Source organism: Tetrao urogallus, assembly GCF_951394365.1.
Source record: "Tetrao urogallus genome assembly, chromosome: Z".
Taxonomy (NCBI): Eukaryota; Metazoa; Chordata; class Aves; order Galliformes; family Phasianidae; genus Tetrao; species Tetrao urogallus.
Genome location: NC_136816.1, coordinates 67,637,254 through 67,664,997, shown reverse-complemented (window position 1 = coordinate 67,664,997; position 27,744 = coordinate 67,637,254). Strand labels below are relative to the sequence as shown.

At 41.6% G+C, this 27,744-nt stretch overlaps 1 protein-coding gene across 2 annotated transcripts; it reads right to left on the bottom strand.

Annotated features, from left to right (window-relative positions):
* Positions 1–293: 293 nt before the first annotated feature.
* On the bottom strand, positions 294–27,744 carry DCAF12 (DDB1 and CUL4 associated factor 12; the record flags this gene model as incomplete). Of its 2 annotated transcripts, none has more annotated exons than XM_079548202.1 (9): positions 294–452; positions 1,163–1,347; positions 8,290–8,452; positions 9,113–9,178; positions 10,188–10,381; positions 15,737–15,797; positions 17,042–17,248; positions 26,684–26,938; positions 27,664–27,744. In XM_079548202.1, 9 exons carry the CDS (start codon positions 27,742–27,744, stop codon positions 294–296), a joined length of 1,371 nt encoding a protein of 456 aa, XP_079404328.1. The 2 variants fall into 2 exon arrangements, with proteins under 2 accessions (XP_079404328.1, XP_079404329.1); XM_079548203.1 differs by lacking the exon at positions 27,664–27,744 and adding an exon at positions 27,291–27,341.

Here is a 27,744-nt window from a genome sequence, read left to right as displayed (position 1 = left end):
AAAGTAAGGGAGGGGGCGCGTGGCCAAGATAGCCTAAGTGTGGGCAGTCATTCGGAGTAAGTATAATAAAAAGAGATATCAAATACCCATCATAGAAAGGATCAAGGAGGTTAAAGCAAAGAACTGGTTCAAAGAGATGTATAAAACTGTCGGAAGCCAACAGAAAACTCTGACAAAAAATAACTTGCATTTAAACCAAAATTCAATGGCATCACACAGTTTCATTCACTGTTAAAACAGAGGAAAAGAAAGTAGAAAACTGCGTAAGGATCAGCATTTTTTAAGAGTTATCATTAGCTCCAGAGACCAGCGTAATTCCCGTGAAGTCCTGACGGAAGAGGGCCGCCTGCCACAAAGAGCTTTGTTCCAGATGAGTCGTAGCAGTGGGTGTAAACAGCATTCGGGAAGAAATTAATTTCAGAAAAATAATTCCTCCAGGTTTCATCGTGATTCTGTTGAAAGAAAGCTGAGATTGTTATTTTTGCCAAACAAACAGAAAACCTAGTTTCGCAGATGCAGAATGTAGTTTCCAGGGCCTAAAAGGGATCTTTTCTGTTAATAATCTCTGAAGCTTCAGGCAGATCAACTTTAACTGGAAGATACCAGAGACTTCCTGAAGCTTTTTCAGAGGTTTGCACAAAACATTGGAGGCACATGGGGTGAAGGGTAGGGAAGAAACCAATTTTCATTAGTTTTTAAAGTTGCACAATGATAGAAAAGATAATTGCTTTGTCCAACTTCTTTCCATTAACTGATTTATAGCAAAATACAGGAAACTGAACTCAAGTGCCTACCATAGCATTACTTCAGAAAGACATCGTTTTTAAAATTGTTACAGTTCAATTAAATCTCTTAATTTGAAAACCAGTTTAAATTAGCACGTCTTATAGGAAGACAACATTTGAGATGTTAACAGCTAGAAGCCTATGCTTTTGACTATAACAAAAGATATAAAATATATGAGTCAGTTTATGAGCAGAGTAGTCCGCCTTACATTCAAGCAACCAGCTACTCAAGACCCCTCACGAAGTGCCTGTGAAAACAATTTTGCAGCATTTCGTTTTCATTATTACAGCTACATGACCATTGTTTTACTGCCGTGCATTTCGTACGGTTACCATAAAAACAACTCACTCGAGCTCTGTGGCTACAGGCTACTCACCAGCCAACCTTTCCCTGTAGTCAGTTTCAGAATTTCACTTCCTCCTAATTTCTGCTTCTGTCCATAGCAGGCACGTGGGGGCCTTTCATCCAGGAACCTCTGGGCTCTGATATCATAAAACAGTAAGGAACCATGCCCTGTTCCCACTGTGATGATGTGTTCATAGAAGCTCACTGATCGAATGCCTGTCAAACACAGAAATGTCATACAGTTTAGTGAGGATGAGGGATGCTTTGGTTCTGCAGTGCTGTTGCTTGATGTGTAATACTTTCTTCAACAAAAACTCCTACTAGTATTTTCCACAGTATATCAGTTTACCCACTGCTGTGGAGCAGTGCAGATAAATCCCACTTGTACTAGTGAAGCAGCAGCTTCAATTACACATACTATTCCCTCCCTTCTTCTCGGAGGCCATTTCCTCCACTGATGGCTCAATAGTACAATGCCACACTTTCAGCAGGCAACAGCTCTGCCAGGAAAGCAGAGGTTAAGTTCAAGAGAAGCCTTGTTTTGACTGCAATGAGCATTAAGTAAATGCAGCATAGAATCGCTCAGGTTGGAAAAAACCTTTAAGATCCAGCACACAACCGTGCTACCCTACCTCTAACAACCCTCTGCTAAATCATGTCCCTGAGCACCACATCCAAACAGCTTTTAAACACATCCAGGGATGGTGACTCAACCACCTCCCTGGGGAGCCTATTTCAGTGCTTAACAACCCTTTCTGTAAAGAAGTGTTTCCTGATATCCAACCTAAATCTCCCCTGGCACAACTTGAGGCCATTTCCCCTCCTCCTGTCACCTGTCACCAGTGAGAAGACACCAACCCCACTCTCACTGAAAGCATCTTTCAGATATTGGAAGAGAGCAATAAGGTATCCCCTCAGCCTCCTCTTCTCCAGACTAAACAGCCCCAGTTCCTTCAGTCTCTCCTCATAGGGCACATTCTCCAAGCCCTTCACCAGCCTTGTTGCCCTTTTTTGGACCTGCTCCAGCACCTCCATGTCCTTTCTGTACTGAGGTGCCCAAAACTGAACACAGCCCTTGAGGTGAGGCCTCGCCAGTGCCAAGTACAGGGGCAGGATGACTTCCCTAGTCCTGCTCACCACCACTCCTCATACAAGCCAGGATGCCACTGGCCTTCTTGGCCACCTGGGCACACTGCTGGCTCATGTTCAGCTGACTGCCCATCAGTACCCCAAGGTCCCTTACTGTCAGGCAGCTTTCCAGCCACTCCTCCCTGAGTCTGTGGGGTTGCCTGGGATTGTTGTGACCAAAATGCAGGTCTTGACACTTGACCCTATTGAAACTCATACTGTTAACCTTGGCCCATCGATCCAGTCTATCCAGGTCCCTCTGTAGTGCCCTTCTCCCCTCAGGCAGATCAACACTCCCTCCCAGCTTGGTGTCGTCTGCAGACTTACTGAGGGTGCACTCAATCCCCTCAACAAGATCCTTAATAAAGATGTTAAATAGGAGTGGTCCCAGTACCGAGGCCTCCTGGGGGAAGCCACTCATGACCAGCCAAAAAGCTGGATTTAACTCCACTGACTACAGTTCTTTGGGCCTGGCCATCCAGCCAGTGCTTCATCCTGGGTTCAGTACTGGGGTTGAGTGGCATGACCAAGTACGTGGCAACACACATTGAGAAGAATGCTTTACTGGTGTTTCCCCATGAGCTCAGCCCTACCTAGCTACCTGCCAAGTTGTGCTAAATGGCCACGTAAGAAAATTACTCTCAGTTACCATCAAATGCATTTTGCTGATCAACAAGAGTAGCTCTATGCATACATAACTACATAACAGCTAATTGTTTTGCTAAGGGACATCAAGATCTTAAATAATTTTGAATTCTAAGAATAATTATTCAAGATTCTCAAATAAGTGCACGTTCTTTACAGCTGGCATCTCTAACAATTCACCTAGCAATGAAAGCAGAGTAGGTATCCTACAACCCAAACACCATCACATTTCTCAGGTCTGAAGGAGGAGATTCTGTGTGCCTCTACATAAGAACTTGCAAGGCATCCTGTCATCTGTTCCCTATTTATTGTGCAAAAGTTTGCTCTGTGTAAGTACCCTACCCCAAACTACCCATTTACACATGAAGAAATTCCACCATTTCCATGCTTTCCATTCCTTTATAACACGATGTTGGGCTGAGTTATACACTCTTTGATTTCTTGGGCCTGTTTAAAGCATCACTAAATTGAAAGTACTCAAACAGGAGGTTAAAAGATCCACTTGCAAACTGCTGTCACTATACTGAGCGAAACTGGAAGGCAGTGAAACTTGTATCATGCTAGAGTACACAAAAGATACGGACACAGCCAGGGAGTTTCCACCTTTAGGGTCCTAGCTAGAAACCTGCCCTCATCTTTCCAATTCCATAACCTGATATTACATCCACAGCCACACGCATCTGCAACACATGCTTAGAACAGGCAAAGCTACATTTTGTCATGCTTCAGAAAGGAACTGAAGTCTGCAGGATATTAGGTGGGAAACACTGTGAAGTTCTCACACTTACTACATTAGATTCACCAGATGCACACAAGAATGTCCAATTTAATTCACAGCTATACATGCACATGAGTAGGTCAGAGACATCTTTCTTCCACCCACTACAAGGTCCTGGCTCTAGCAGACAAATACATTCAGAAGGCTTTGAACACTCTGCAGTCAGCAAAAGCAGTCACTTGAGTAAGAAGAGAAAGGCACAAAAGGACACATCCTCTATTTCTGCTACAAGTGCTTTTGACAAGCAACCCACTTGCTTCACAGAAACAGGTGAAGTAGCATGAATGGAGACAACATACTTTTCAGGGCTATTTATTGGTAAAAAAAAAAAAAAAAAAAAAAAAGACCCACAGATCTGTATCGCGTATTTCTCTTTAACTGAATGAAACAGAGCAATCGTGAATAAGAGGCTTAGAATGGCACTTCTCAGCTCCTAAGGCACTGAAGTACCACCTCAGATGAGTAATACTGAACTAAAAGCACAACCTGTGCCTAAAACCAACCAAGGAAAGCTCTCTAACATTCAGAACACTGTACTACTATCTACGGGCTTGAAGATTTGGGCCAGAAAATTGAGTCTCAGCCCTAAGAGACAAGGAGACCCTACATACTGCAGATGTGCACTACACAAAGAGCAGACACAGAATCTGAGCTTCATAAGCTCTGCCCGCTACATTAACATTGCTGCTGTCAGGATACAAGTCAAGGGCACAAGAAAACACACTATATGCCAGCCAAGCAGAAAGCAGTTGCTCTTGCTGATCAAGGACTGGAGTTCAGGGCCCTGCATTTTCCTGTGCAGTTGTTGTGAAAAGCAACACTTGCAAGAAACACTAAAAAGCTTTAATTGCCTTCTGCGAAAAGCAGGTGATTTATACTAGGAAAAAAAACAGCCCCAGTTCCAGACTTACTATGTCACCATCTTTCTTTGACCTGCTTTTACATACAACACTAAAGATAAGAAATTAGTGTGAGATTCACATATTTGTACTCTTTATATTGTATCATCCACATCCACATCTTTTCTCTACATTGGAGAGATACGAGTTTGAAGGGCACTGAGTAGATAAGGAATAGATTGCAAGTCACAGCAAGAGGGTTGTGGTCGACAGCTCTGTGTCCAGGTGGAGGCTGGTGATGAGTGCTGACCCCCAAGAGTCCCTCTCAGGACTGGAACTCTTACATTTCTGTCAGTGAAACAGGTGAAGGGATTGAGTGCACCCTCAGCAAGTTTGCTGATCACATCAAGCTCCATGGCTCCACACAGCAGAAGGAAGGGCCGCCAACCAAAGGGATTCTGACAAACTCAAACAGCGGACCCATGTAAATTGAAGGAGGTTCAACAAGACCAAGTGGAAATGTTGCACCTGCATCAGGGCTACAATGTATACAAACTGGAAGAATACCTCCTTGAGAGCAGCCAGGCTGAGAAGGACTTGCAGGTCCTGGTGTATGAAAGCCTTTAACATGAGCCAGCAGTGAGCACTTGCAGCCTGGAAGACCAACCACACCCTGTGCTGCATCAAAAGAGTGGTGGCCAGCAGAGCAACAGAGATGACTGCCCCACTGTACTCTGCCCTGGTGAGGTCCCACCTGGATTACTGCATCCAGGTCTGCAGCCCCCAGCTCAGAAAAGCAGTGGAGCTTTCAGAGTGGTCCAGAGGAGGTCCACAAAGATGATCAAAAGGCTGGAGCACTTCACCTAGACAGACAGGCTGAAGGACAAGGCTCAGTCTGGAGAAAAGGCAGCTTTGGGGGGGGACCTCACTGCAGCCTTCCTATATTTAAAGAGAGATCATAAACAAGAGGGAAATCAACTTTTTTACGGGTAGATAGTGAGAGGACAAGGAGGAAAGCTTTTAAACTAAAGGAAGGGAGATTTTAGATCAGATGTCAGGGAAATATTTTTCACTGAGAGGGTGGTGAGGCACTGGAACAGACTGCCTAGGGTGGTTTGGGTTGCCTTGTCCCTGGAGGTGTTCAGTGTCTGGCTGGATAGGGCACTGGGCAAGCTCAGATAGCGCCTGGCAACTACAAAGGCCTGGGCTGGTGATCATAAAAGGCCTTGGCTGGAAGGGGCATCAAAGATATCAAAGTTCCAACCTTCCTCCTGGAAGCAAGGTTGCTGGAATGAGACATCCTTCGAGGACCTTTCCAAATCAAGTCTTCCACAACTCTGTGACTCATCAGGTGCACGTGGAAGCAGACAGTGTGTTCAGGTAACACTTAAAACACTTGAAGATCAAGCCATATTTTAGCCCAGGAAAAAACAACCTACTTTCTAGAGATGCTGCAGCACACCAAGCCCCAGTGGGATGAATAGAAAGTCGAAGCATGCAGAATCCTGGGAAATGGTAACACTTAAATGCCTACAACTGAGGAATAAAGAAAGATGCATCCACTGTACATAATAAAGTTTTGAAAAAAGGTCTTTTCTAGACTCCAACTAGTGCCCCAGACATACTACCTGCACATAGATCATTCCCATCAGGATGATGACATACTTGGGGCAGAGACTTCCAGCCACCGCTGAGAAACACACTCCAGTGTCTTGATACTTCTTGCCTACGATACCAGAAAGACAGCATGCAGAGGACCTCCACAGAGTCCTCAGTGACAGCGAGGTCAGTGGTGCCGGTACGCTGTCAGGGCTGGTGAAGTGCTATTTTTCATTCTGAAGAAAATTCTCCCATATCTGAAAGCAACAGGCCCTGACATTTATCTGGGAACAAACTAGTAAGAGAAAGAATTTCTTTACCCTAGCCTATAGGCCTCTTCTTCTGACAACCCAACCAGTGAAGATACATACGCTCAGATAAGTTAAATAAGGACTAACTTTTTAATGATGGATTAATATAGTTTAAAGCGGGGTACTGCAGCACAGTGTCTCTTCTCATGTTTCCAAATAAAGGTCATGGGGAGAAGTGCATGGGAGCACACACCCAGCAAGCCTTTATACTTGGCCCTGGTGTAAGGTTCAATTGGACAGACTGCATCCACAACAGAAAAAAAATAATTACAAAGGAGTATTGCTTTAAGAGTGAGTTTTTTCATATGTAAAATAAATACATACTGAAAATCAGAAGTCTCAGTTGTGGCTTTGAACGTAGAGCAAGACTGCACTCACACCACAGACTTCAAATATGATAGCAAAGAGCAGACAACATGCTTTTTCCTCTATTCCCAGAGAAAAATGCAAGACTAGACAATATTAACAGTGATGAGACAATTGCATTTGCTTTCATATGAAAACAAAGTATGAGATTAAAAAAAATCAGAAGCAAAAGTATTCTTAAAAGTTCTGTACTTTTTAGATAGCACGTGGCTTAGCTCAGGCCCATCCCAGGCCATCCTCCAGGTGCCCTGCCATCATGGCCATAGCTCTCCTCCATCAAGCAGCCAGCTGCAGCCCTGAGTTCATGCATCCATCACTAAGCAACCAAGCACCAGTGCACAATTGGAACTGTTTGGGCTGAAGCTGGGACATGGAGAGGGTGTAGAGCAGTGCTAACTCACGTTATTGCAACATAACTTTATGCTTTTTGATACTGGATTGGATAAACACAGTCCTGCAAACAGCAAAAAATAAGCATCTCTATCAAAATTTATTAAGATGTATCTTAAAAGAGAAGAAGATCCCTCACGCTACAATCACACCTCACTCATGTTGTTGCCCCAGATTTATTGCCTGGTGTGCAGTCAGTCAATCATCACACACACACACACACACAAGAGACACTGCTTACTTATTTGAGATTATGCAAGCCTGGGTGCTCAGTGATTTCCCACAGATCAAGCACATGCACAAAACTACCAGCAGAGTATTTATACACAGAAGTTACAAAGTTAGAAATACTCCAGTTCATTCTTTTCACAATTTTACTGGTTAGTAGCTTCCATACAGTTATATGGATTTGTGGACCTTGGGTATTCTTGCCAAGTTGGCAATATCCCCAAAGCATCCTGATTAATTTTCCCCTCAAGGCCTAGAGGCTCTGGCAAGTCCCTGATTAGGGAAACTAAGTATTTATTCTTCTGATACCTACTGTAACTATAGCTCAGTCTGTTTAGAATTAGCCTTCAAAAACATCATTGCTTTTTGGCAGTGAACATTTGTGAGCAAACATTTTCAAGGATGAAACACAGGAAGAGTAAAATTTCATTAAAAAAAATCTCATTAAGAATTGCACCCATTTCCACTGCACCTGACAGATGCACCAGTTCCACAAAAACAAGATCAAATATCCCACTAGCTCTATGTTTCAGTTGTTCTTTTTATGTTTTAATTAGAAGATACTTTAAAACAAGTTTTGCTACTTCCACACATTAACTATATTATACATAACTTAAATGCAGCCCAAGACTCACTCAGTACGGTCCCTGGACTCACATGGTTTAGCTGATCATAACAGATCAGTTGATTTCACAGCTTGGTTTTCGTCAAAAGAGGAAAGAAAATTTTAAACAGGGTTTTAAGTGTTTTTAAGCTGTTTGAAAAACAACAAAAAAAAAAACCCCAGTAACCAAGAAGTACTTGTCTTACTGAAGACTTAAGTTGCTACTTCTGCAAGCAAAAAGTTCAAAGCACCCTTTGACAAGTTTCTTACCACTGCCCCGCTCTTTGGAACAGACAGATTTAACGTTGTGAGATGGCTGCCTCGGATCCAGGAAGGAGACATGTGCCTGTGATCCTACTGCATACACTGACCACTCCTGACCATAAGCCAAACACACATTCTCCCTGCAGTATGGCAATTTTGTGGACAGTAACTGGAAACAAAGAAGAAAAAAAGTCAACCCATGACAATAAAAGAGCAAGAAATTAAAAAAAAAAAAAAATCTGTAAGCTATGTTCAAGGAAACAGCAGCACAAGAACTGCAATTAAAAGAGTTCAACATGAAAACTGAATTTAAGAGATAAGCAACAACCTGACTCACATGAAAGAGACAGGACACCTTACCTGAAGCAATCTGAGATGCTAAAGGCTGGGCTTCAGAATTTTGCAAAGAACAAAGGATATTTTAGCAAACTGTTCTGCATTTTTCTCTGCTTTTATTGCTTTAGCAGATAAACAGATGCACCTGCTCCCTGCTGAAAAGGCTCACCTTATGTACAAACTGAGATAGGTCTTATTTTAATCTATAGTCACACTTTCAGCATGTTTAACTTCCTTTTCAATCACTGGTAAATAAGTACTCACTCTCTGTGCAATAGCTCATTCAATTCATGCAGAATCAGCAGAAGGCTAAGAGCGGTGCGTTCACCTCCTGAAGCTTTATTTATTTTTGAGGGGTACATTTTATTTTACAGAAAGCTTTTAACTATTTTACACATGCTGCTTTCCACGAGCATTTAAAGCAGATGAAAAACAACAAACAGCAGTAACAGCAGACAATTTTCAAAATGTAACACCAAAGCAGAAAAGGTACCTTTGACAGTGTGTGCTCTGCTTTCCAAAGATGAAAGTACCCATCTAGGGACACTGCTCCCAGCTCCTATTAAATAAACAAGCACAGTTAATTTCTGTGTTACAAAAGCCTTTAAAAATATCACACACTGCTGGGCATGATATATATTTCACCTGTAATCCTGCACATGCTTCTACAAAAAATAATTTTCGCTTCCTATTGATCTCGATGGAACACAAACTACAAAGGTGCTAGGTAGAATAAGAACTATTAAAACAACCAAAAATAACCTTGGTTAGATCTCGTTGGACAAACATGCAAATTATTAGACATTATAAACTAAAGTTGGCACCTAGCAGCTCCCACACTGATTCTGACTAGCACTAATTTACTTGAAAAAGCTGTTTGAAGTCTCCATCACAGAGGAGTGATTAGCACAATGAAAATGCCAGTAGGAGCACTGTGCTTCTTAGAGCATGTTCTTCTTGACTTCAGATTTCTGTTGTTTGAGGGCAGAAATTAAAGAAGGAAGAGCTGCTATTCCTACTTGCTCCAGTACAATTCATCTCTAGTATTAATAAAAGGTCAGCACTGGAGAGGTTAACATTTACTATTTGTCAAAAGCCAGTAACACCAAAGCAAACACTGGTGCTTGTCCTTTGTGTCAATCACCCCACCAGCTGAACAATTAATAACAATTCAGACATCAAATCAGGAACTATCTGAGTATTAGCTGGTCTTCATGAAAGGCGAAGGAAAGCAACATGAGCACTCAAGGCTAGCTACAACAGTTGGTTTTGGTACTACTTGTGGTTCCTGAAGGTGCTCCCCTTTACCCCCTTTGGGGTACAAATCAAAAGTCAGACTCACAGCAGAACTGTTCCTTCTCGAGAAGCACACAAGTCTTTTCAATTGGGGGGGAGGGAGCAAAAGCAGACAAAGCAGATGAAGATAACCATCTCATATGGGAAAGACAAAAGGATCATTACACTGTCCCTTAACAAAGTTGGATTCAGAACACTTGATTTAGATCACTTTTTTCTAGTACCTCTGGACAATTTTAGGCATTTTCAACTGTCTTGAGTATCTGACTGACCTTGTTTTTATTGTTGAAAGCCAGTGCTCGAACTTTGCAGTTGTCAGGATTGGTGTTCTCTTTAGGGATATCCTTCAGAGCCCTGTGTGTTATGTGGGCATAGACAGGAACTTGAGACAAGTTGTGCCTAGCATCACTTTTGGACAGCACATCCTCTGTGACTTCCCAGAGACCCATTGAACCATCTCGAGAACCTGAATAAACAGTAACAGCATTTCACATATATAAAAACATATATACAAACACACACACACACACACACAAAAAAAAAAATTCCCCCTGTGAGAAACAAACTGTAATAAACAACACAGTCAAAAAGTTAGGGAAAGAAATCTACTGCTTTTAGCTGAACTCAACTGAACGCATTGTTGGGTGTCATTAATTAGGATTAATAACATGATCTTCCTGAGCTATAAAGTTATAATATTGTGACCTCGTTGAAGTGTTTCTTTTTTTTTTCCTGTACTTTTTTCTAAGTATTGAATCCATTTTCAAATAGACCAGAATGCATTAAAAAAATGCATTATGAACCATTAATGATTCATAAGTGAAATAAACTCTGACATAACTGAACAGTCAACACATTTAGCTCAGCTTACCAAGGCTATGTGTGCTAATTCAATACAAAAAGCCTCCAAGAAAATGTAGTTATGTTTATGTCAATTTTGAATCATTTGATTTCTCTCACTGCACAAGTATTCAAATGCATACTTGTGGACTAAAAAGAAACAGCTTTTTTAAGTAACAATTTTACTGTAAAACAGATTTGATCCAAACTTTGCTTAAACCTGTACAACATCTTCAAAGAACTAAGAAACTTAAGCTGAACAAGTCGTATTTTTCTAAGAAATCTGAAGATATTAAGCCAAAATATGAATCTAAAAATAGGTGACAAAAGCTGAGCTTCTTTGGTTCATAAGTCAATGAAGACCTAATCCAATGCTTATGTCCTTCTCTTCTGACACATATAATTACACTTCAGTCAACCCTGACAGATTTTACTCAAAACTCAGTTTTTTTCCTACACCATTTAAAAATCACTTCCTTTCTGTCACAAGGAAAACTGAAGTTACATTTCCATGCTTTGAAGCCACTAGAAAAGACTGAACATCTTCATCAGCCTGTTAAATTTACAGATTTAAAAATCTATAAGTCCTTATGGCAAACTCACAAGGAGCAAGCTACAAAGACAAGTAAGCCATCTTCCTGCAGTAGTGCCTACCAATACATCTTGTTGCAATACTGTATAGATGTCTTTGCCCCCTGGCAGATGAATTCACTGAATTTGTCACTATCACCCACTAAACTGAAAGAGAACTTCCAATGGCGCAGCACAGCAGCAGGTAGCAAATGACAAAACATGCTGCCACTCAGCTTACACGCTGATAGCTTCTAATACCACCAAATCTTGTTATGGAGACTGAATGCCCAGCAGTAGAATTTCCAAATATCTTGACTCACTTTAGGAGGAAGCAGACCATTTTAATAGCCCTAACAGCCACAAAAAGACAACGTACGTTGTTTTAACTGGCTAGCCCTGAAGCCAAGAAGAGCATTATTTGTTAGCCTAGGCTCATCCTGAGAATTATTCAGCCCGTTTTGAAACCTTTGGCATGGAAATCCTTGTCCAGTCAGTACAGCAATTGAGACATTCTCTCTGAACCATGGCTACTTAAAGTTAAGAATTTTAATTTTATACTCACGGAGCACTGATACACACTGCTACATGTTTTAGAAGCAAATCCTTGTCTTGCCCTTACTGAAACTAAGTAGTAAGACTAATCAAGCCCATGGCCCAGTTTGCTCTCTTCCAACAGTTCTGACAGTGGTGAGATGATGTACTGTCAAAGCCCTAACCTCAGGCTGGAAGAAAACAGTATTTTATGTCAGATGAACAAATGCTCATCTCTTGCTTTCTATGTCATCTAACCTACCCCAACAAATCTGAGTTTTGAAACAAGAGTTCTCATTTAGTTTCTCAGTTCAAATAAAGATATTTGCTAATTCCCAAACATCTGGAGCTTAAATATTCCTGGTTAATTGTTTCAGATAAAAGTATTTTAATCTTGCTGATTGAAGTGCCAGAGGTTAGTTTTTTGTTTCCTCCCAGTGTGATTGGTGAAGTTCTCAGGAATTCAGTTCAGCATTCAGACCTGCTTCTTTTCTTTTGACATGTCTTCCCTTGGTGCCTCTCATCTGGAGGCTAGAACTGATATCCTGCTAGAAGTTTCACACAAGAGTGAACATGGCACTTTTTACTCACACCTCCACTCAACAGTAATTGCTATTCCTCATGCTGTGCCCCAATGTGACCTTATCTCACCACTGAAAAACTAATAATCTCTGCTGTTTTCTTCAGTCTTAGTAGCAGACTTAAAATTACTTTTTTAATACAGACTTTTAAATCAGCACCACACGAAGACTGGCATTAATAAACTCAAAATCAAATTCCAGGATTAGCTTTTTTTCCCCTCTCTATAAAAGAAAATCCTAACCCAATTAACAATTAACGTTAATTTGATTTTTATATGAGACAGTCACAATATTCTATCATCTCAGTTTGACAACCATGTGAAACATTATATCCTGTCAGCACAGAAAGACAGAAAGCTATCATATAAATGCACTGGAATATTGGTACTGTTGCCTTTACGCAAGTAATTCTTTATGAAATTATGCTGGTTATCCCACAAGTTCCTAAAAAGTCACTAACTGACCTTTTCCATTATTGGTTTTTATATTAGCTGCAGGCATGTGGCACATACCATCTGCTGGGAAAGTAGCATGGAGAACTATAAGCAACTAAAAAGGCTCCTGCAATGCATTGAGGACAGCTTCCTGGACCTGTTGCTCACCAATGCAAATGAACTGACTGGTGACATCAGGATTGGAGGCTGTCTGGGCTGTAGTGACCATGCTGTGGTTGAATTCATGCTCCAGAGGGATGTGAGACAGACAAAGAGTAAAGTTAGGATGCTAAATTTTAAGAAAGCTCAATTCCAGCTCTTAAGAGAGTTTGTCAACAAAACACCCTGGGAAACTGTCCTCACGGGCAAAGGTGCAGAACAGAGCTGGTGAATCCTTAAGGAAGCTCTCCTTAGCATGCAAGAGCTCTCCATCCCCATGTGTAGCAAGTCAGGAAAAGAAGGCAAGAGACAAGTGTCCTGGCTTTCAACCAGGTCCTGCTAGTCAAACTGAAGAGCAAGAAGAAAATGCACAGGCAGTAGAAACAGGCACAGGTACTGTGGGAAGAGAATAAGGAAGCTGCTAGGCTGTGTGGGGATGGGGTCAGGAAAGCCAAGGCCCAGCCTGGACTGAACATGTCTAGGGAGGCCAAAAAGAACAAGAAAAGCTTCTGCAGGTACCTCAACCAGGGAAGTCCAGGAGGGCATAACCCTCCCCAGAGAGTGACACAGGCAAGTAGGTTACAACAAACAAGAAGGCTGAGGTACTTAACTTTGTTTTGCCTCTTCTCTGTCTTCTTTGTTAACTGCTTGCCACAGAGCCCCCAAATGGTTGGTTTGGTAGGCAGTTATTGGGCAAGCAACGCCCCTCCCACTGTAAGCAAAGATCAGGTTCATGACCAACTGAGGAACTTGAACATTCACAAGCCTATGGATCCCAATGAGATGCATCCCAGAGTGCTCAGAGAATTGGTCAACGTAGTCACCATTCTCAATGATATCTGAAAAGCTGTGGCAATCAGGTGAAGCCCCTGGTGACTGGAAAAATGGCAACACCACATCCCTTTTTAAATAGGGTGAAAAGGATGACACCAATACCTACTGCCCTGTCAGCCTCACCTCTGTGCTGGAAAAGATCATGGAGTAAATCCTCCCAAAGGGGCATGGATGGCAGGGAATAGATACGGGAGAACCAGCATGTATATGATGGGTAGACTGTCTGATGAATGAAGGCCACAGGATTGAGTCCAGAGAGTGGTGGTCAATGGCTCAATGTCTGGCTGGAAATCACTGACGAGCAGTATCCCACAGGGGACAGTGCTGGGATCAATACATTTTCATCAATGACATCAGAGGGATCAAGTGTACCCTCAGCAAATTTGGTGACGACACCAAGCTGTGGGGTGCAGTCAACACAGCAGAGGGAGCTCATTGCAGGGGAGTGGAGTAGATGACCTTTAAAGGCCCCTTTCAGATGTGAGGATTCTATGAGTCTATAAACAGGCTTAACTAATAACAAACTGGTTATACAAATTAAGTGTTCATTGAAGAGTCTTCATAGGATTTCTGGAAAAGAACATTGTTCTGCTGTATTCCAGCCCCTCTTGAAATTCTTCTTCATGCAGAATCCTTCTTTGTAAGTCACTGTTTAGAGGCCTACTCATGACAACATCTGTTAAAAAGACAGTAAATTCCCTCTATTTCCAGAAAAATCATATCTAGGTCAGGGACCTACATATAAAACAACACTAAGCACTGTACTAAAAATCCAGAATAATTCAAATAACCAAAGTAGTCCCAAATGGCTTCAAATACAACAGTATTCAAAACAGATCCTACTGACTTAGAAAATGAGTTTAAGATACTAAAAAGCTACATGAAAACTAAATACTATTTACAGCTCAAAAACAAGAAATCAAAAGTTCTGAACTGAAGGTGTGAACTCCAACAGGTTCTTTGAAATTTTCCTTCTCATCCCCAAGATGAGTTTTAAGTAAAGACCCACACAGCTCTACTTACAATACCAGGCATGCATCGAGAAAAGCATTTATACAGACCAGGTTTAAAGTGACTTCCTGGATCAGCATGAAACATTTAAGAAAATGGTTTAGTGACTACAGAGCATTGCTCTGGGTTCAGGCAAACTCAAGACTTAATTTGTCTAACCATAAGCTCCATTCAGACATAGAAAGAGATAGAACTCAGACTGCGAATGGGCTGAAACCTCTTTCAAGAGGCTTCTTGTCTTTCACTGACTAAAAGAAGCCAAAGTAGTCATGCTGCTGGTCAACTCAACTGATACAGTCAGCTGCAATGTCTCTGAAGGCACAGAGAAAAGTATCCTGCCCTCAAAGTAGGTCCCATATAGACCCACCCTATACTTCAGGTCTAATCATGCCCATAACCCAGTGAAGGACTTCCACATAAAACATCAAGAACACTGGCATGTGCTTCACTCTCAGGTAGAAACTGGGGATGAAGAACCACAAGGTCTCACCAAAAGGAGCCAAAGGAAAGAGTCTTGCAGCAGTAGGACTGTCCTGTTTTGGTTACAGATTGTGGAGCCCGCAGCATAGTAAGGTTTCAGCACAGAATACTGAAGGCCACAGTATTCAGAGTGAGATCCTTTGCCTAATTAATCACAACATCAATGCTAAATTTAACAACAGTGAGTACAACAGTGAGCTCTTTCCTTCTCCCAGTGCACTTGCTGGAAATCAAACAGAAGCACTTGGAACAAGGATACTGGCAGATGATCACCACTGCCAGAAGTGCTCTCGTGCACTGATAAAGGCATTTCATTAAGGCTTGTACTAATGCAGTATGCCAGTATAATAAAATATTGATAGAAAAAAATGAATTTACCAGAAACAGCCATAGTATCACTGATCCATGCAATTGAAAATATCCAGTCCTTATGTCCATCCTAAAAGGAAAAAAAAAGTCAGACTTGCTGTGCCATTATATTCAGAGATGTATTCTTCATTTTCCAGGTTAGTACAAGCAAAAAAAAAAAAAACAAAACCCAGACCTACATTAAAAATATCATACTAGTAAAATTCCAGTATGAAGCTGGAGTAGCTCACATATCCAACACTAATTTTAAACTTATTTTGATAAAGCTAAACATACAATTAACAGTTAGAGAGCAAGTAAGTCACAGAAAAAACGGACCTCGAACCAAAGCCAAACTGATCTCAAATGTACGGACTTAGATTTCATTTTCAAAAGCAGTGTTCCTTACCTTCACAAAACAGATATTTCCTAAAACACATCTCCCTGCTACAGATAATAAACTAAAACTAATCTCACTAAAACTGTTTACAATATATGAATAATTTTTCAAGACTATTAATTCAAGAACCTTCTATTTAGTATGTAAAGAAACCTGAGGGAGGAAAAGTCTCCAAGCCTTTAGTTCTGTTTGAAAAATCTGCAAAGTCACAGCAGCATGTAAGCGAATAGCAAGTCATAAAAATCTTCACAGCCAGCTGCAGGAAGGCTTCACTATGTGCTACAGCTGAAACTCTGACCTTTGCTGTTGTGATGAAGTCCTTATTCAAAAGGAAGGAGAAATGACAGAAGGACTAACAGGACATCACTGCACTCATTTCAGCCTTTTTCTTTTCAAGAATGGATATTTTAAAAAAGCGTGATGACATTTCAGAAATAGATTCTGGTACAGCTTACATCAAAGTGCCATAAGCCACAGAGTTAGAATTAGTCCTCAAAGCCAAGTTCTGCTTCTGGAATAACGCATATGTAAGCTGCCTTGGAAAAGGAAAAACTTTAACAATGTGCATCATCTTTCCAGTTTCAAGAGCTTTTTTGCTAACAGTTTTGTGCCTCAGTTTCAATCTTCATCATCATAATTGAAACGACACTCTAGATTTTGTTACAATTTCAATGCTTAAAAGTGATCTGAAGTAGACCTGAATGAAGGCAAGGAAAAGGAAATCAGAACTACCTCACATGTTTAAGATACTTTGTTAAAGAAAAAAAAAAAAAAAAAAAAGACTACATCAGTAGTGCTTTGAAGCTTTCAAAAATTCAGAAATTTTTCACTCTTCACTACAAAACTCAGAAGTCTTAACCTTGCTCTGACCTTGTGTACTTCTAAGACAAAATTCTTACAAGTAACAATAAATTTTCCCAACTATTCCCACTTACATCTCCGACACAGACAGGATCAAGTGTAGGCAGACGATAAATTGCAAGACTGTTGGGGTTGTCGCCACCTGTAGCCAGAAGGGTTCTTGAGGGGTTGAGCTCAATGGCGTGAATCCCACAGCCCTGCTGGTTCACCATGCCAGGCTCACGGTCTTTCAGAATAGGAATCTTGGTAATTTGACCAGTCTGGACATCTACCACAAATAACTGGAAAAGAAAAGAAGAGTACATAAGTCACCATTAAACAAAGATCAAGAAAACAAAGCATTCAAAGACATCTGGTTTTGATTACTCTTTCCTCTTTTTTCCCCCGAGGCTGAAATCCACAAATGCTGCAAGTATGGCTGGAAAAACATGTACAAACTGCTACTTAAAAGAAATAAAACCCACTTTAACTAAATTGGTTTATTTCAACAATACTACTTGGTTTGCAGAGCAACGGAACAGAAAGAGAAATCTTACACAGAAGGCTTCTCAAATAACCAAACACTCAGTCTAAAATGTACTACCTGTTCAATACTTTGAGAAAACAAAATTGTTTTCAAGTTACTCTTAACAAGTGAGAAAGATAGATCCACCTCAAAGCAGCCAGTAAGCCCAAGGGCACTTAGAACAAGTCTGTGGCTGCACAGATAAGGGTACTCAGCACTGCCAGAGTGAACAGCTATGCTCATCAGCTGGCAAAAATAAAAGTTGTATGTCAGTGTTCACAGAATCACAGAATTGTAGGGGTTGGAAGGGACCTCCAGAGATCATCGAGTCCAACCCCCTGCCAAAGCAGGTTCCCTACAGCAGGTCGCACAGGTAGGCATCCAGGCAGGTCTGGAACATCTCCAGAGAAGGAGACTCCACCAGCTCCCTGGGCAGCCTGTTCCAGTGCTCCGTCACCTCACTGTAAAGAAGTTCTTGCGCACATTTGTGCGGAACTTCCTATGCTGCAGTTTCCAGCCGTTTCCCCTTGTCCTGTCTCCACTCACCACTGAAAAGAGTCCGTCCTCGCCATTCTGCCCCCCACACCTCAGATATTTATAGACCTGGATCAGGTCCCCTCTCAGTCTTCTTTTCTCAAGGCTCAACAGACCCAGTGCACTCAGCCTTTCCTCATAGCAGAGATGCTCCAGGCCCCTCACCATCTTTGTGGCCCTCCGCTGGACTCTTTCCAAGAGATCCCTGTCTTTTCTGTACTGGGGAGCCCAGAACTGGACGCAGTACTCCAGATGAGGCCTCACCAGGGCAGAGTAGAGGGGGAGGATCACCTCCCTCGACCTGCTGGCCACGCTCTTTTTAATGCACCCCAGGATGCCATTGGCCCTCTTGGCCACAAGGGCACACTGCTGGCTCATGGCCAACCTGTCATCCACCAGCACACCCAGGTCCCTTTCCGCAGAGCTCCCCTCCAGCAGCTCATCCCCCAACCTGTACTGGTGCATGGAATTATTCCTCCCCAGATGCAAGACTCTACACTTGCTTTTGTTAAACCTCATCCAGTTTTTTTCTGCCCAGTGTTACTCTTCCTTTGGCAGAAAAAAAGCAACAACAATTATGAAGTCCTACAACTCTTCACCCATCACTGAACACTGAGTTATGTCGGTTCAAACATACAACTGTAAAGTTTGCTTATAGTTTACTATAATGGTAAACTATAGTTTAAACTACAATTATAGCAAAGTATGGTTTACATTGTCCAACAAAGTCTAACTTCATTCACACTGGATCACTTCATAAGTGTCCAGAGTGCAGCTGCTCCAACAGACGAACTGATTTAACTGAAAAGAACCACGCAGCACAGGCCAACAATCTTCAGTTTCCAGGAGAAAAATGTGCCAAATGAGCAGTTTATAAATGCTTAGCTAATGACAATAGGCAACTTCTGTCAAGAATGTTTTGTGTCAACAGAATTTCTGTCATTAGAGAGGCCACATCTGGAGCACTGTGCCCAGTTCTGGGCTCCCCAGTTCAAGAAACAGGGAGCTACTCAGAGAGACCAGCAGAGGGCCACAGAGGTGGCTGTGGGCCTGGAGCACCTCCTGTATGAGGAACAGCTGAAAGAGATGGAACTGTTCAGCCTGGAGAAGAGGGGACTGAGAGGAGATCATACCAACACTTGGAAATATCTAAAGAGTAGCAGTCAAGTGAATGTGGCTGGGCTCCTTTTTTTGTGGTACCCAGCAACAAGACAAGGCGGAATGGGCACAAACTTCAACACAGGAAGTTCAGTATGAACATGACAACAAAGTCCTTTACTTCGAAGGTGACAGAGCACCTGCATGCCTTCCTCTGCAATCTCATGTAGGGAACCTGCTTTAGCAGGGGGTAGGACATAATGATCTCCAGAGGTCTCTTTCAACACCTGTGAATGTGTGATACTGTGGGAAACACAAATGACAGAAAAGAAAATGGAATATCACAGAGCGTACCTGGCTCCAAGAAAAGTGTACAATTGCAGATTAGGATTATAGTAGAGTTTGGTTCCCTCACCAAAGTCTGTTCAAGTATCATGTTACTCATTCCATCAATATATCATTGTTGTGTTCTATGTAGACTTACACCAACTTCAACCCACAACTCACTCTCCTTTGTAGTCATCAGTCTTGCACAGAGATCACAGCTCCTACAATTGCTGAATCTTCACCTTCAGTTCTTTATTCTGTATGCAGACGCAGGGGGTGACGGAACAGCTGAAGTGCAGCTGAGCAGGCAGAGGTGGAGGACACTTCTCACTCCCCTCAGTGCAGCTGAGCGTCCAAACCTACTGATGAACACTCAGCATACAGCGCAGCCCTAACTTCATCCCTGGAAACTAGCTGTCCTGTTCCTGCAGTGTAGGCATTAATTTTTTCTCCTCTCATCTCTCTTTCTTCAATATTTTCTTTCAACAGAAGATCTCAATACTTCCCCCTGCCCTCCTTCAACAGTTCCTGGTGTCACTTGCAGGTCCTAACGCTGGCACCAAAAATGATCATTAGGAAAACACATCCGCATTTCAGGATGCTCACAGATTCTGAAAAATCATATTTCAGCAATTAGAGACACACAGCTCAAATGGCACCTCAATAGATAGGAGGACTGAAATTAAAAACCTTCCATGTTCTCCAATCTGACACCCTTGTCACACATCTGTGCCTGATACTAGGTTAATAAATAAATAAAAATACTTAGCCTAATGTGAAACTCCTTTCATAAAGCTAAACTGTAAACTAATCAATTAGTCGAAGAACTTGGAATCATACAGTACTGAAGTATCACAGACCCTAAACTCACACTGAGTTAAGGGACAGGCTTTGAAGGTTAAGCTGTACAGTTTGAAGCAGGAACTACTGCACATAGGAAAAAACAGAACATAATGCAGGCAAACTAAAACCACAATCCCGGAGTAAAATAAACAAGCACTACCTGCTCACATCATGACTTTTGCATCATCTGGGACAGCACAGGAAGATAGAAGTTCACACTTACAAGTAGAACCATGAAATATCAAGAAATCTTCCCTGTAAATTCAGCATGCAGAAGCCAAACAGCTGTTCCTAGCACTTCTGCCTTTTGGGCTTTAAAGCATTCTATCAAAATAGGCATCCAGCTAAGAATGTTGACAACTGAACACGGTTTTATGAGTTTTAAAGACACTACAGTAAATAAAGTGTAAAATATCTGACTGTTTATAAACAAGTTCAGCCATAACTCCAGCATGTAGTTAAACAAATCTGAAGAAAACAGAGTTTACCCTACTTTTCCCAAGAAAACTGGTATTGTTGCTACTGTTGAAATAAGTACAACTGAAAATTGCTCCCAAGCAGTCTAGACTCTTAAAGAGTCTTGACAAAGGCATGATAGCTGTATTATCCATTTTTTTTCCCCACTCTATGAAGTGGGAATAAGAATTTTTTAAGCTACTTGTACAGAAGCTAAAAGCCAGTCACACACATACACACAAAAAAAAACACCAAACCTTTCACTAGGTGCAGCAAACACAGCAAAAAAAACAGCAAGCTGTCTGCCCCTTGAATTTAAGTTTTACACAATTGCATTCTTCCCACTAGTAAAATATATGCACGACAGTAATGAGCACGCCAAATAACTTGATCCTCAGGACTTCAAGGAAGGACTGCTTCACACTGCTTCGGACATCTGCCCACAGTCCAAGCACCATACCTAATCTGTGAGAAACAAAGCAAATTCAGCCATCTTGTTCTCCACAGGACAATACTGTTCTAACAAGGAAACAAGCTGAACAACATCACAGAGAAATCCTTTCTTTAACATTCATAAGGACATCCTACAACAGTGCTGTGTCACTCTAGAACCATGGCAGACTGATACAGCTTCATACTACATCTGTCACAGTCTCAAGTTTTTAGAATCTGGCTATAATTTCCCACACTCAACGAAATTACTAATCGTCTGCCTATTTTTTTTTATTATTTTATTTTGTATTGCAGAATAGTAGAAATCCTTCTATCAAGTAGCTCCTATACATTTTCTAAAGAGGCTGTCCCCTTGCCATACTGTTTACAATGTTTCACTTCATTAATGGCGGAACTTAATTGATCAACAAGCCAAAAGCCAATTTCTTGTAACAAGGAATCAAGTATCAGAAGACCTGACTCTGCACAGCAAAATCCATCTTCTGGATGTCACTTTCATTTTTTGACTTGCCTTTAAAGGACAAAGCTTAGGAGGGAAAGGAAAAGAGAAGATACACATTCAGTAAATATAACTGTACTTCCCACAAGTCTTTAACCAAAAGGATTTGTCAAAGAAATGCAGCAAGTAATAAATATTTCTGCCTATGCCATTTTAATGCTACATCTGATCTAACCATTACTTCAAGAAGCATTCTGGTCATATTTACTTTAGTGGGAATATCAAAACTTTGATAAGACTCATCTTCATATGTAGAGCAAGATTTTAAAAAAAATCTAAGAAATGCAATTTTCATGGCATCACATGAAGAACAGGTTGCATTCTCCGCCACTGGATTTGCGCACAGAACAGCAGATACAATCAACTGAAAATTAAGGCTGCCTGTTCAAACCAATCTGAACAAAACCAAAGCATGTCACCCACAGCTACAGTATGTTTTTATTTCAGAAACAGGATAGACTCAGAGTCACAAGATACAAAGAACAAGACTACTTATTCTTCACATGCTGCCCTGAAATCACATAGCATAATGCACTTTTATCATTCGTATAAACATCTGAAAAAACTCCAAACAAACATACTGCCTCGCTAAGGAGGCTCACTAAAAGAATAATTTGGGGTAGAGTTTCACAGTTGGCTTAAGTTAATCTTTGGAAATCTACATGTACTTTCTTCACATACGCTCCCTGCCTCACCAGCTTTGTGACAACAACAGGTGTTCAGGTAGCTCCAGGTCACCCAGATCTTCTCTCTGCCTTTGGCAGAAACTAGGCTTTGTCTCAATACAAAGCAGCAAGCTGACCCAGCTGACTCCTCAGCCGTGTGAACACTAGCGCCAGCAAGAATGAGCAGGTGGGAACATCCTGTTCTGCAAGGGCATGGCCAGCAACCAGCTGAACCCGACCACAATAATTTCAGTCTCAGCCAAGCTGAAAAATGACATAATTATCTCTAAACTTTATTTCACTAACAAAACAATAGAAATAAGACAATGTTTAGAGTAATTACACTAACACCACTGCTGGTTACACTGAAAAGCATGGATTTCCCCCCCGTCCCTCCCACGTTTCTCAGTATTGTTTTATGTTTGGATTGTAAACATTTCTGGTTTTTTTTAAATCATGAAATGCTTCCCATAAAGCTCTTCATTTCTGTAGCAATACAGATTCACCAATATATCACGCCAAGTCTCCAAGAAACACTATACCTTCAAAGACTAAGCAGACTCAAACTGGTAGAACTCCTTCCCAACTTAGATCAGAACATGCATTAATCTTAGCACAGAACCTACTTACAGGTTGTGCAGTACAATCAGCAGCAGGGGTAATGGCCTTACACAAGTTCCTCAAAAAGGTCCAGAAAAAGAAAAACAATCAAGAACATGAAGGAACTTCTGAGGAGTTAACTGCAGTAAAAAAAAAAAAAAAAAAGTCAGTGAGTTTACCCTGAATTCCCATTTCCAGAGGCAGAGCAGCTCAAGCAAGCACTCCACCTGGATACGAAACTCTTAAGCCCTCACAGTTCCTGAGCATACACTTCGATGCAACTAAATATGTTCACTGCCAAAGCCACATTTGTCAGTTTTTATTTGCATCTTGCTCTCTGTTTAATTTCAGAAGGCTGGCAAACAGTTAATACATGTCGACAGATGGAAAGGAAGGAGAAGCGAGAGACTTCACTCGCTAAAGGGCATCTCTGCCACCCACACCATACCTGGCAAAGAAGCTAACAAATTCTGGAAACAGACATGGCATCACATGCAGCAGAGAGAAAACCTAATGCTCCCAAGAGAAACAGCATCTGACTATGCTCTCACAAAACACTGAAACAAAGGTGAATTGAGGTGTTATTTACTGGTATCAGAGTTTTATTTACCGTGAACAAAGTACAGTGCTGAAGTAGAGTTACAATCTGTGGGAACATGACTTTTTTTCCCCTGCTGGGTGCAAGAAACAAGCAGTCTATTTGATTCCTGACAGCACAGCCAAAACCAGGGGAGACATTAACTTGCAAAGCAAGTAGAAACCATTGCCACCTAAGCCCTCCATATTCACAGACATACGAACCATGAATTGTATTGTTCACCACTACAGACACCTGGACTAGAAGACTACAATTATATGAGTTGTGCTGAACAAACATGGGATCTCCTGAAGTTGACACTAGGGTATCCAAAGCAGTGCGTTAGTCTACCAAGGAGAAATAAAGCTATTGAGCTGGCAATCATTCAAGTCCTAGAAAAGACACCTGAGAGATCAGAAGAGAGCAAACAATAAGGAATTTGGGTACCTTAGGGTTTTGTTTGTTTAAATAGCTTTCTGTATTCAGGGAATCAGATGTTTTTACTCAATTAACTTCACAATTAGCAAAAGAATTATGATACATAGATCTAAGGGATCAAAAGACACAGCAAAATGATGATTTGTGCTTCTTTCAGAAGCTGCTTTATCCATCACCATTTCCTGAAATAAAGTAAAGGGAAGAAAAAGTTCAGTAAATCAACATTTAGAGTTCTCTCCTGTTGTAAGCTTGTTTCCTCCACAATCTCTTCTGTTTCTGAAAAGCATGAGTACAGCACACTAATTACAGACAGTATTATCTGAGACTTCCTGGTACCAGCCTTTGATAATTGAGATGCCAAGATGACACACTATGAACATCTGCACATCTCAGACGTTTGCCTGTTTCCTCATTTATTTTTCAAGAACTTTAAGAAGCCCATTGTATACATGATCAAAAACATCTCTGCACTTCAGAAAATCCCACTTGACTTTTTTGACACTGGAATGCCTGTGTAAGTTCCGTAATAAAGTATCTAGGAAAGAAATTATGCACCTTTAATAAACTAAAATACATAATTTGACACAGTTGGCTGACCAACTACAAGTATTCAATGGAAGTCAGTAAAGTTTTTTCATACACACAAGCACACTCAGTGACAATCTTAAAAAGTTACCCAAAACAATAAAACAAGTTACAATTCTTATTGAAAGTGCACAACTGTGAGCTCTACATTCTCTTCAGCATTTAGACTGACCGGTACTGTCAAATAACTAAAAGCAAAGCCTGTCTCATGAAAAGAGCTTTTTTTTTTTTTTTCTTTTGTTATTACAATAGTGACTACCTCTGGCACAGCACAGCCAAAGGCAATTTATAAATTAACTGCTAGAAGCTCCCAGTGTCACATTCATGCTTTGATTCAAGTAAGTGGTTTGGTTTAAATTTTTCTGTTGCATTAGCTTTAATTACAAGCAATGCCAGTGTAACTAATACCATTGAAGTTAACGAAGTTGTTATAAATTTACTCCCAACTTCAGTGCATGAGAATAAGCAAAAGAAACTCATCTTTATTATGTTGCTTACTCAGGAGATGAGAGAGAAAATCTTATAATTAGAGTGTCGTTTAACACTCCAGCTGTTGTAACACGAGCACAAAGCAACCAAACTAAAGTTATTACAGTATTCATAATTCGTATATAATCTTGTAATGACAAAGCTGACTTCTGTCATCAGGACAATGTCCATCTGTAATCCAAGCTCAGCTGCGGAAGCATATACCTCATTGCAGCGTATCCAGTAGGAACAACAGTATGGTTGAATCCCTCTTCAGTTCTCTGATTGTTTGGTCACAAACAATTTTCTGCAAGGTTGCGTTAACAATGCATTTGTCCATTTATCTATGCTGCAGAGGAATGGAACTACAGAAGTTACAGAACACAGCAAAACTGCTGCAGCGCTATAAAACCTGCAGTGATCTTGCTAGAATAAGCAAGATTTTGAAAGCCTGTGTTTTCGCAAGAGTTTGTCTTCTGTTCCATGAAGGGCGGGCAGCTGATCAGCAGAGGCAATGAGCACACAAGGAGAAAGAAAGCAAAGAGATTCTGCTTCAGGATTACTCCTGCTACAACACTGTTTTGTTTACGCAGTTAGGCTTTGCTTCTTAAGAACTACTGCATGAAAGTCTCCACCTGTGAGTAATTACAGAAAATTTGAAATGAAAAAAATATCGCTGTCCTTTGCAAGTCAGACCACAGAGCTTCCTCATAAGAAGTTATTACAGCAAAAAAACAATCACGACAATTCATAGACTTGGAAGATTGAAAACTGTTCAGTCTACACATTCCTTCCAAAATTTGATTTGTTTCAGTAGCACTAGACAACCTGCAAAGAACAACTTTTGGATTTTATGCTAATTCAATCAGAGCTTCCAATGTGAAATCATAGCCTTAGCTGAAAAGGCCAGGCTACTAACTCCAGCAGAGGCTATTAGTTAATATGTATGATCTCCTCCATTTATTAAATATGTTATATCCCATTTTAATATTCCCTTATGTTTAAAATCCAAATCATCAGCTTAAGAGCCTGAGGAGCTTTCAGTGTTTGCTAATGCACACGAAAATACACGAACATGAGAATACGTAAGCTAAGGAGATCTAAAGTAGAAAAAAAAATCATAAAGTAAACAAACAAAGGAAAATCCTGAATACATTGAATTCATTTTTAGATTTAGATAATTAGAACATCTCTATTTAGTTTGAAGAATACTGGGAGTTTAACAGCACTGTTAAACTCCAGGAGTTTAGTTCTGTAGTAATTTCTCAGTCATCAGCAGAACAACACATAAAACCAAAACACACTGAGGATGACACATAAAAACAGAGCCTCAACAGCATATTCTGCTGGATATCACATTATTTAGAAATCAGAGATACATTCATTAACCAACACCCCCCATCTGCAGCACAAGAAGAAAGATTCAACAGCACTGTTGCACTCCACTCTGAAAAAAAGGTAACTTAGCTCTGTGCAGATTAGAGAGGCTGTGTACAGATATAGGTCTCATAGTCTGGTTCATAGCCACATGCACAGAGCCACGTTTTCAAATGAGAATGGGCCACAGTTAAGCCTGGTTCTAGTTACTTCCTAATATTTTCCTTGGCAGTATACAGAGATTAAGAAAGACGTCAGCATGAGAAAAGAAGCAAAAGAAGTGGCACTCACTGTGTTGCATTTTGTCCCGCACACCACTTGCCGGTGGTTCAGCCACTGGGAGGCAAACACTTTATTGAGGGTTCCGAGATGAAACTCCCTCTCCTTCAGGAGGCTGGGAAGCTGCTGGGCTGCATACCCGTGTAACAGGCGGTGGTAGCTGGACTCATTCTGCATCCAGACCTCCCTGCCTTTTAGGTAATACACCAGGGACCGCTTCACTGGAGGAAGCCGCTTTCTTTTGTGTACTGAATGATCCCATCCATACTGTAGAAAACAAACATAAAAATTAGATAGAAAAATGAAAAACAATAGTCTTCTGAATTCAGGTCAATTAAGTCTTCCAAACCATCCATAAAAATCATACAAGATCAATACAGAAGTGCTAATACAGCCTTCATAGAATTAAACACATTTCGCTTAGGAAGTGGCACTGCAGTGGTGCCACAGACACTGCCCACCAGTTCAGCACCGCTGAAGCACCAAATGCTAAAGGAAACACGAGAAACCTGAAAAAGAAACATTTTAAGCAGCTGAGAGCAGCCCCAGCCTCCTCCCCGGCCTCAGTTCCACCGCAGCGAAACACAACCACACGGGGCAGGGGCCGCTCGGTACCGACCGTGGTGTCCACAGCTCTCTTGCGGCCGAAGCCAGGCTCCGTCCGCTGCATGGCCGAGACCGGGGAGCTCTGCCCGGGACGCGGCCGTTACGGACACAACGGCCGAGCCCAGAGGGGCGGCGCAGGTTAGGCGGGAATCTGACGGCAGCGGGTGGGCGATGCCGCTCGGCCCGGTGCCGCCGGCTGTTCCCGCACCTCCGCCACTCCCCCTCCGGCACACTGAGATCCCCCAAGCCCCATTTCCCTTTCCTTCAGTCCCGAGACCCGCAACCGGGCACCGACGCCCGCCGCTGGGGGTCCCCCCGCCCCACCCGTCGCTGGTGCCGGGGCTCACCGCGCCCCCAGGCTCAGTTCGCACCACCCCCCGGCCTACCTGCTCCCCACAGAGCCCCCCGGGCCCCGCGGCGGACGCCGCCGCCGCTTTCCGCTTCCTGCTAACTGTTTTCCTGGCCAT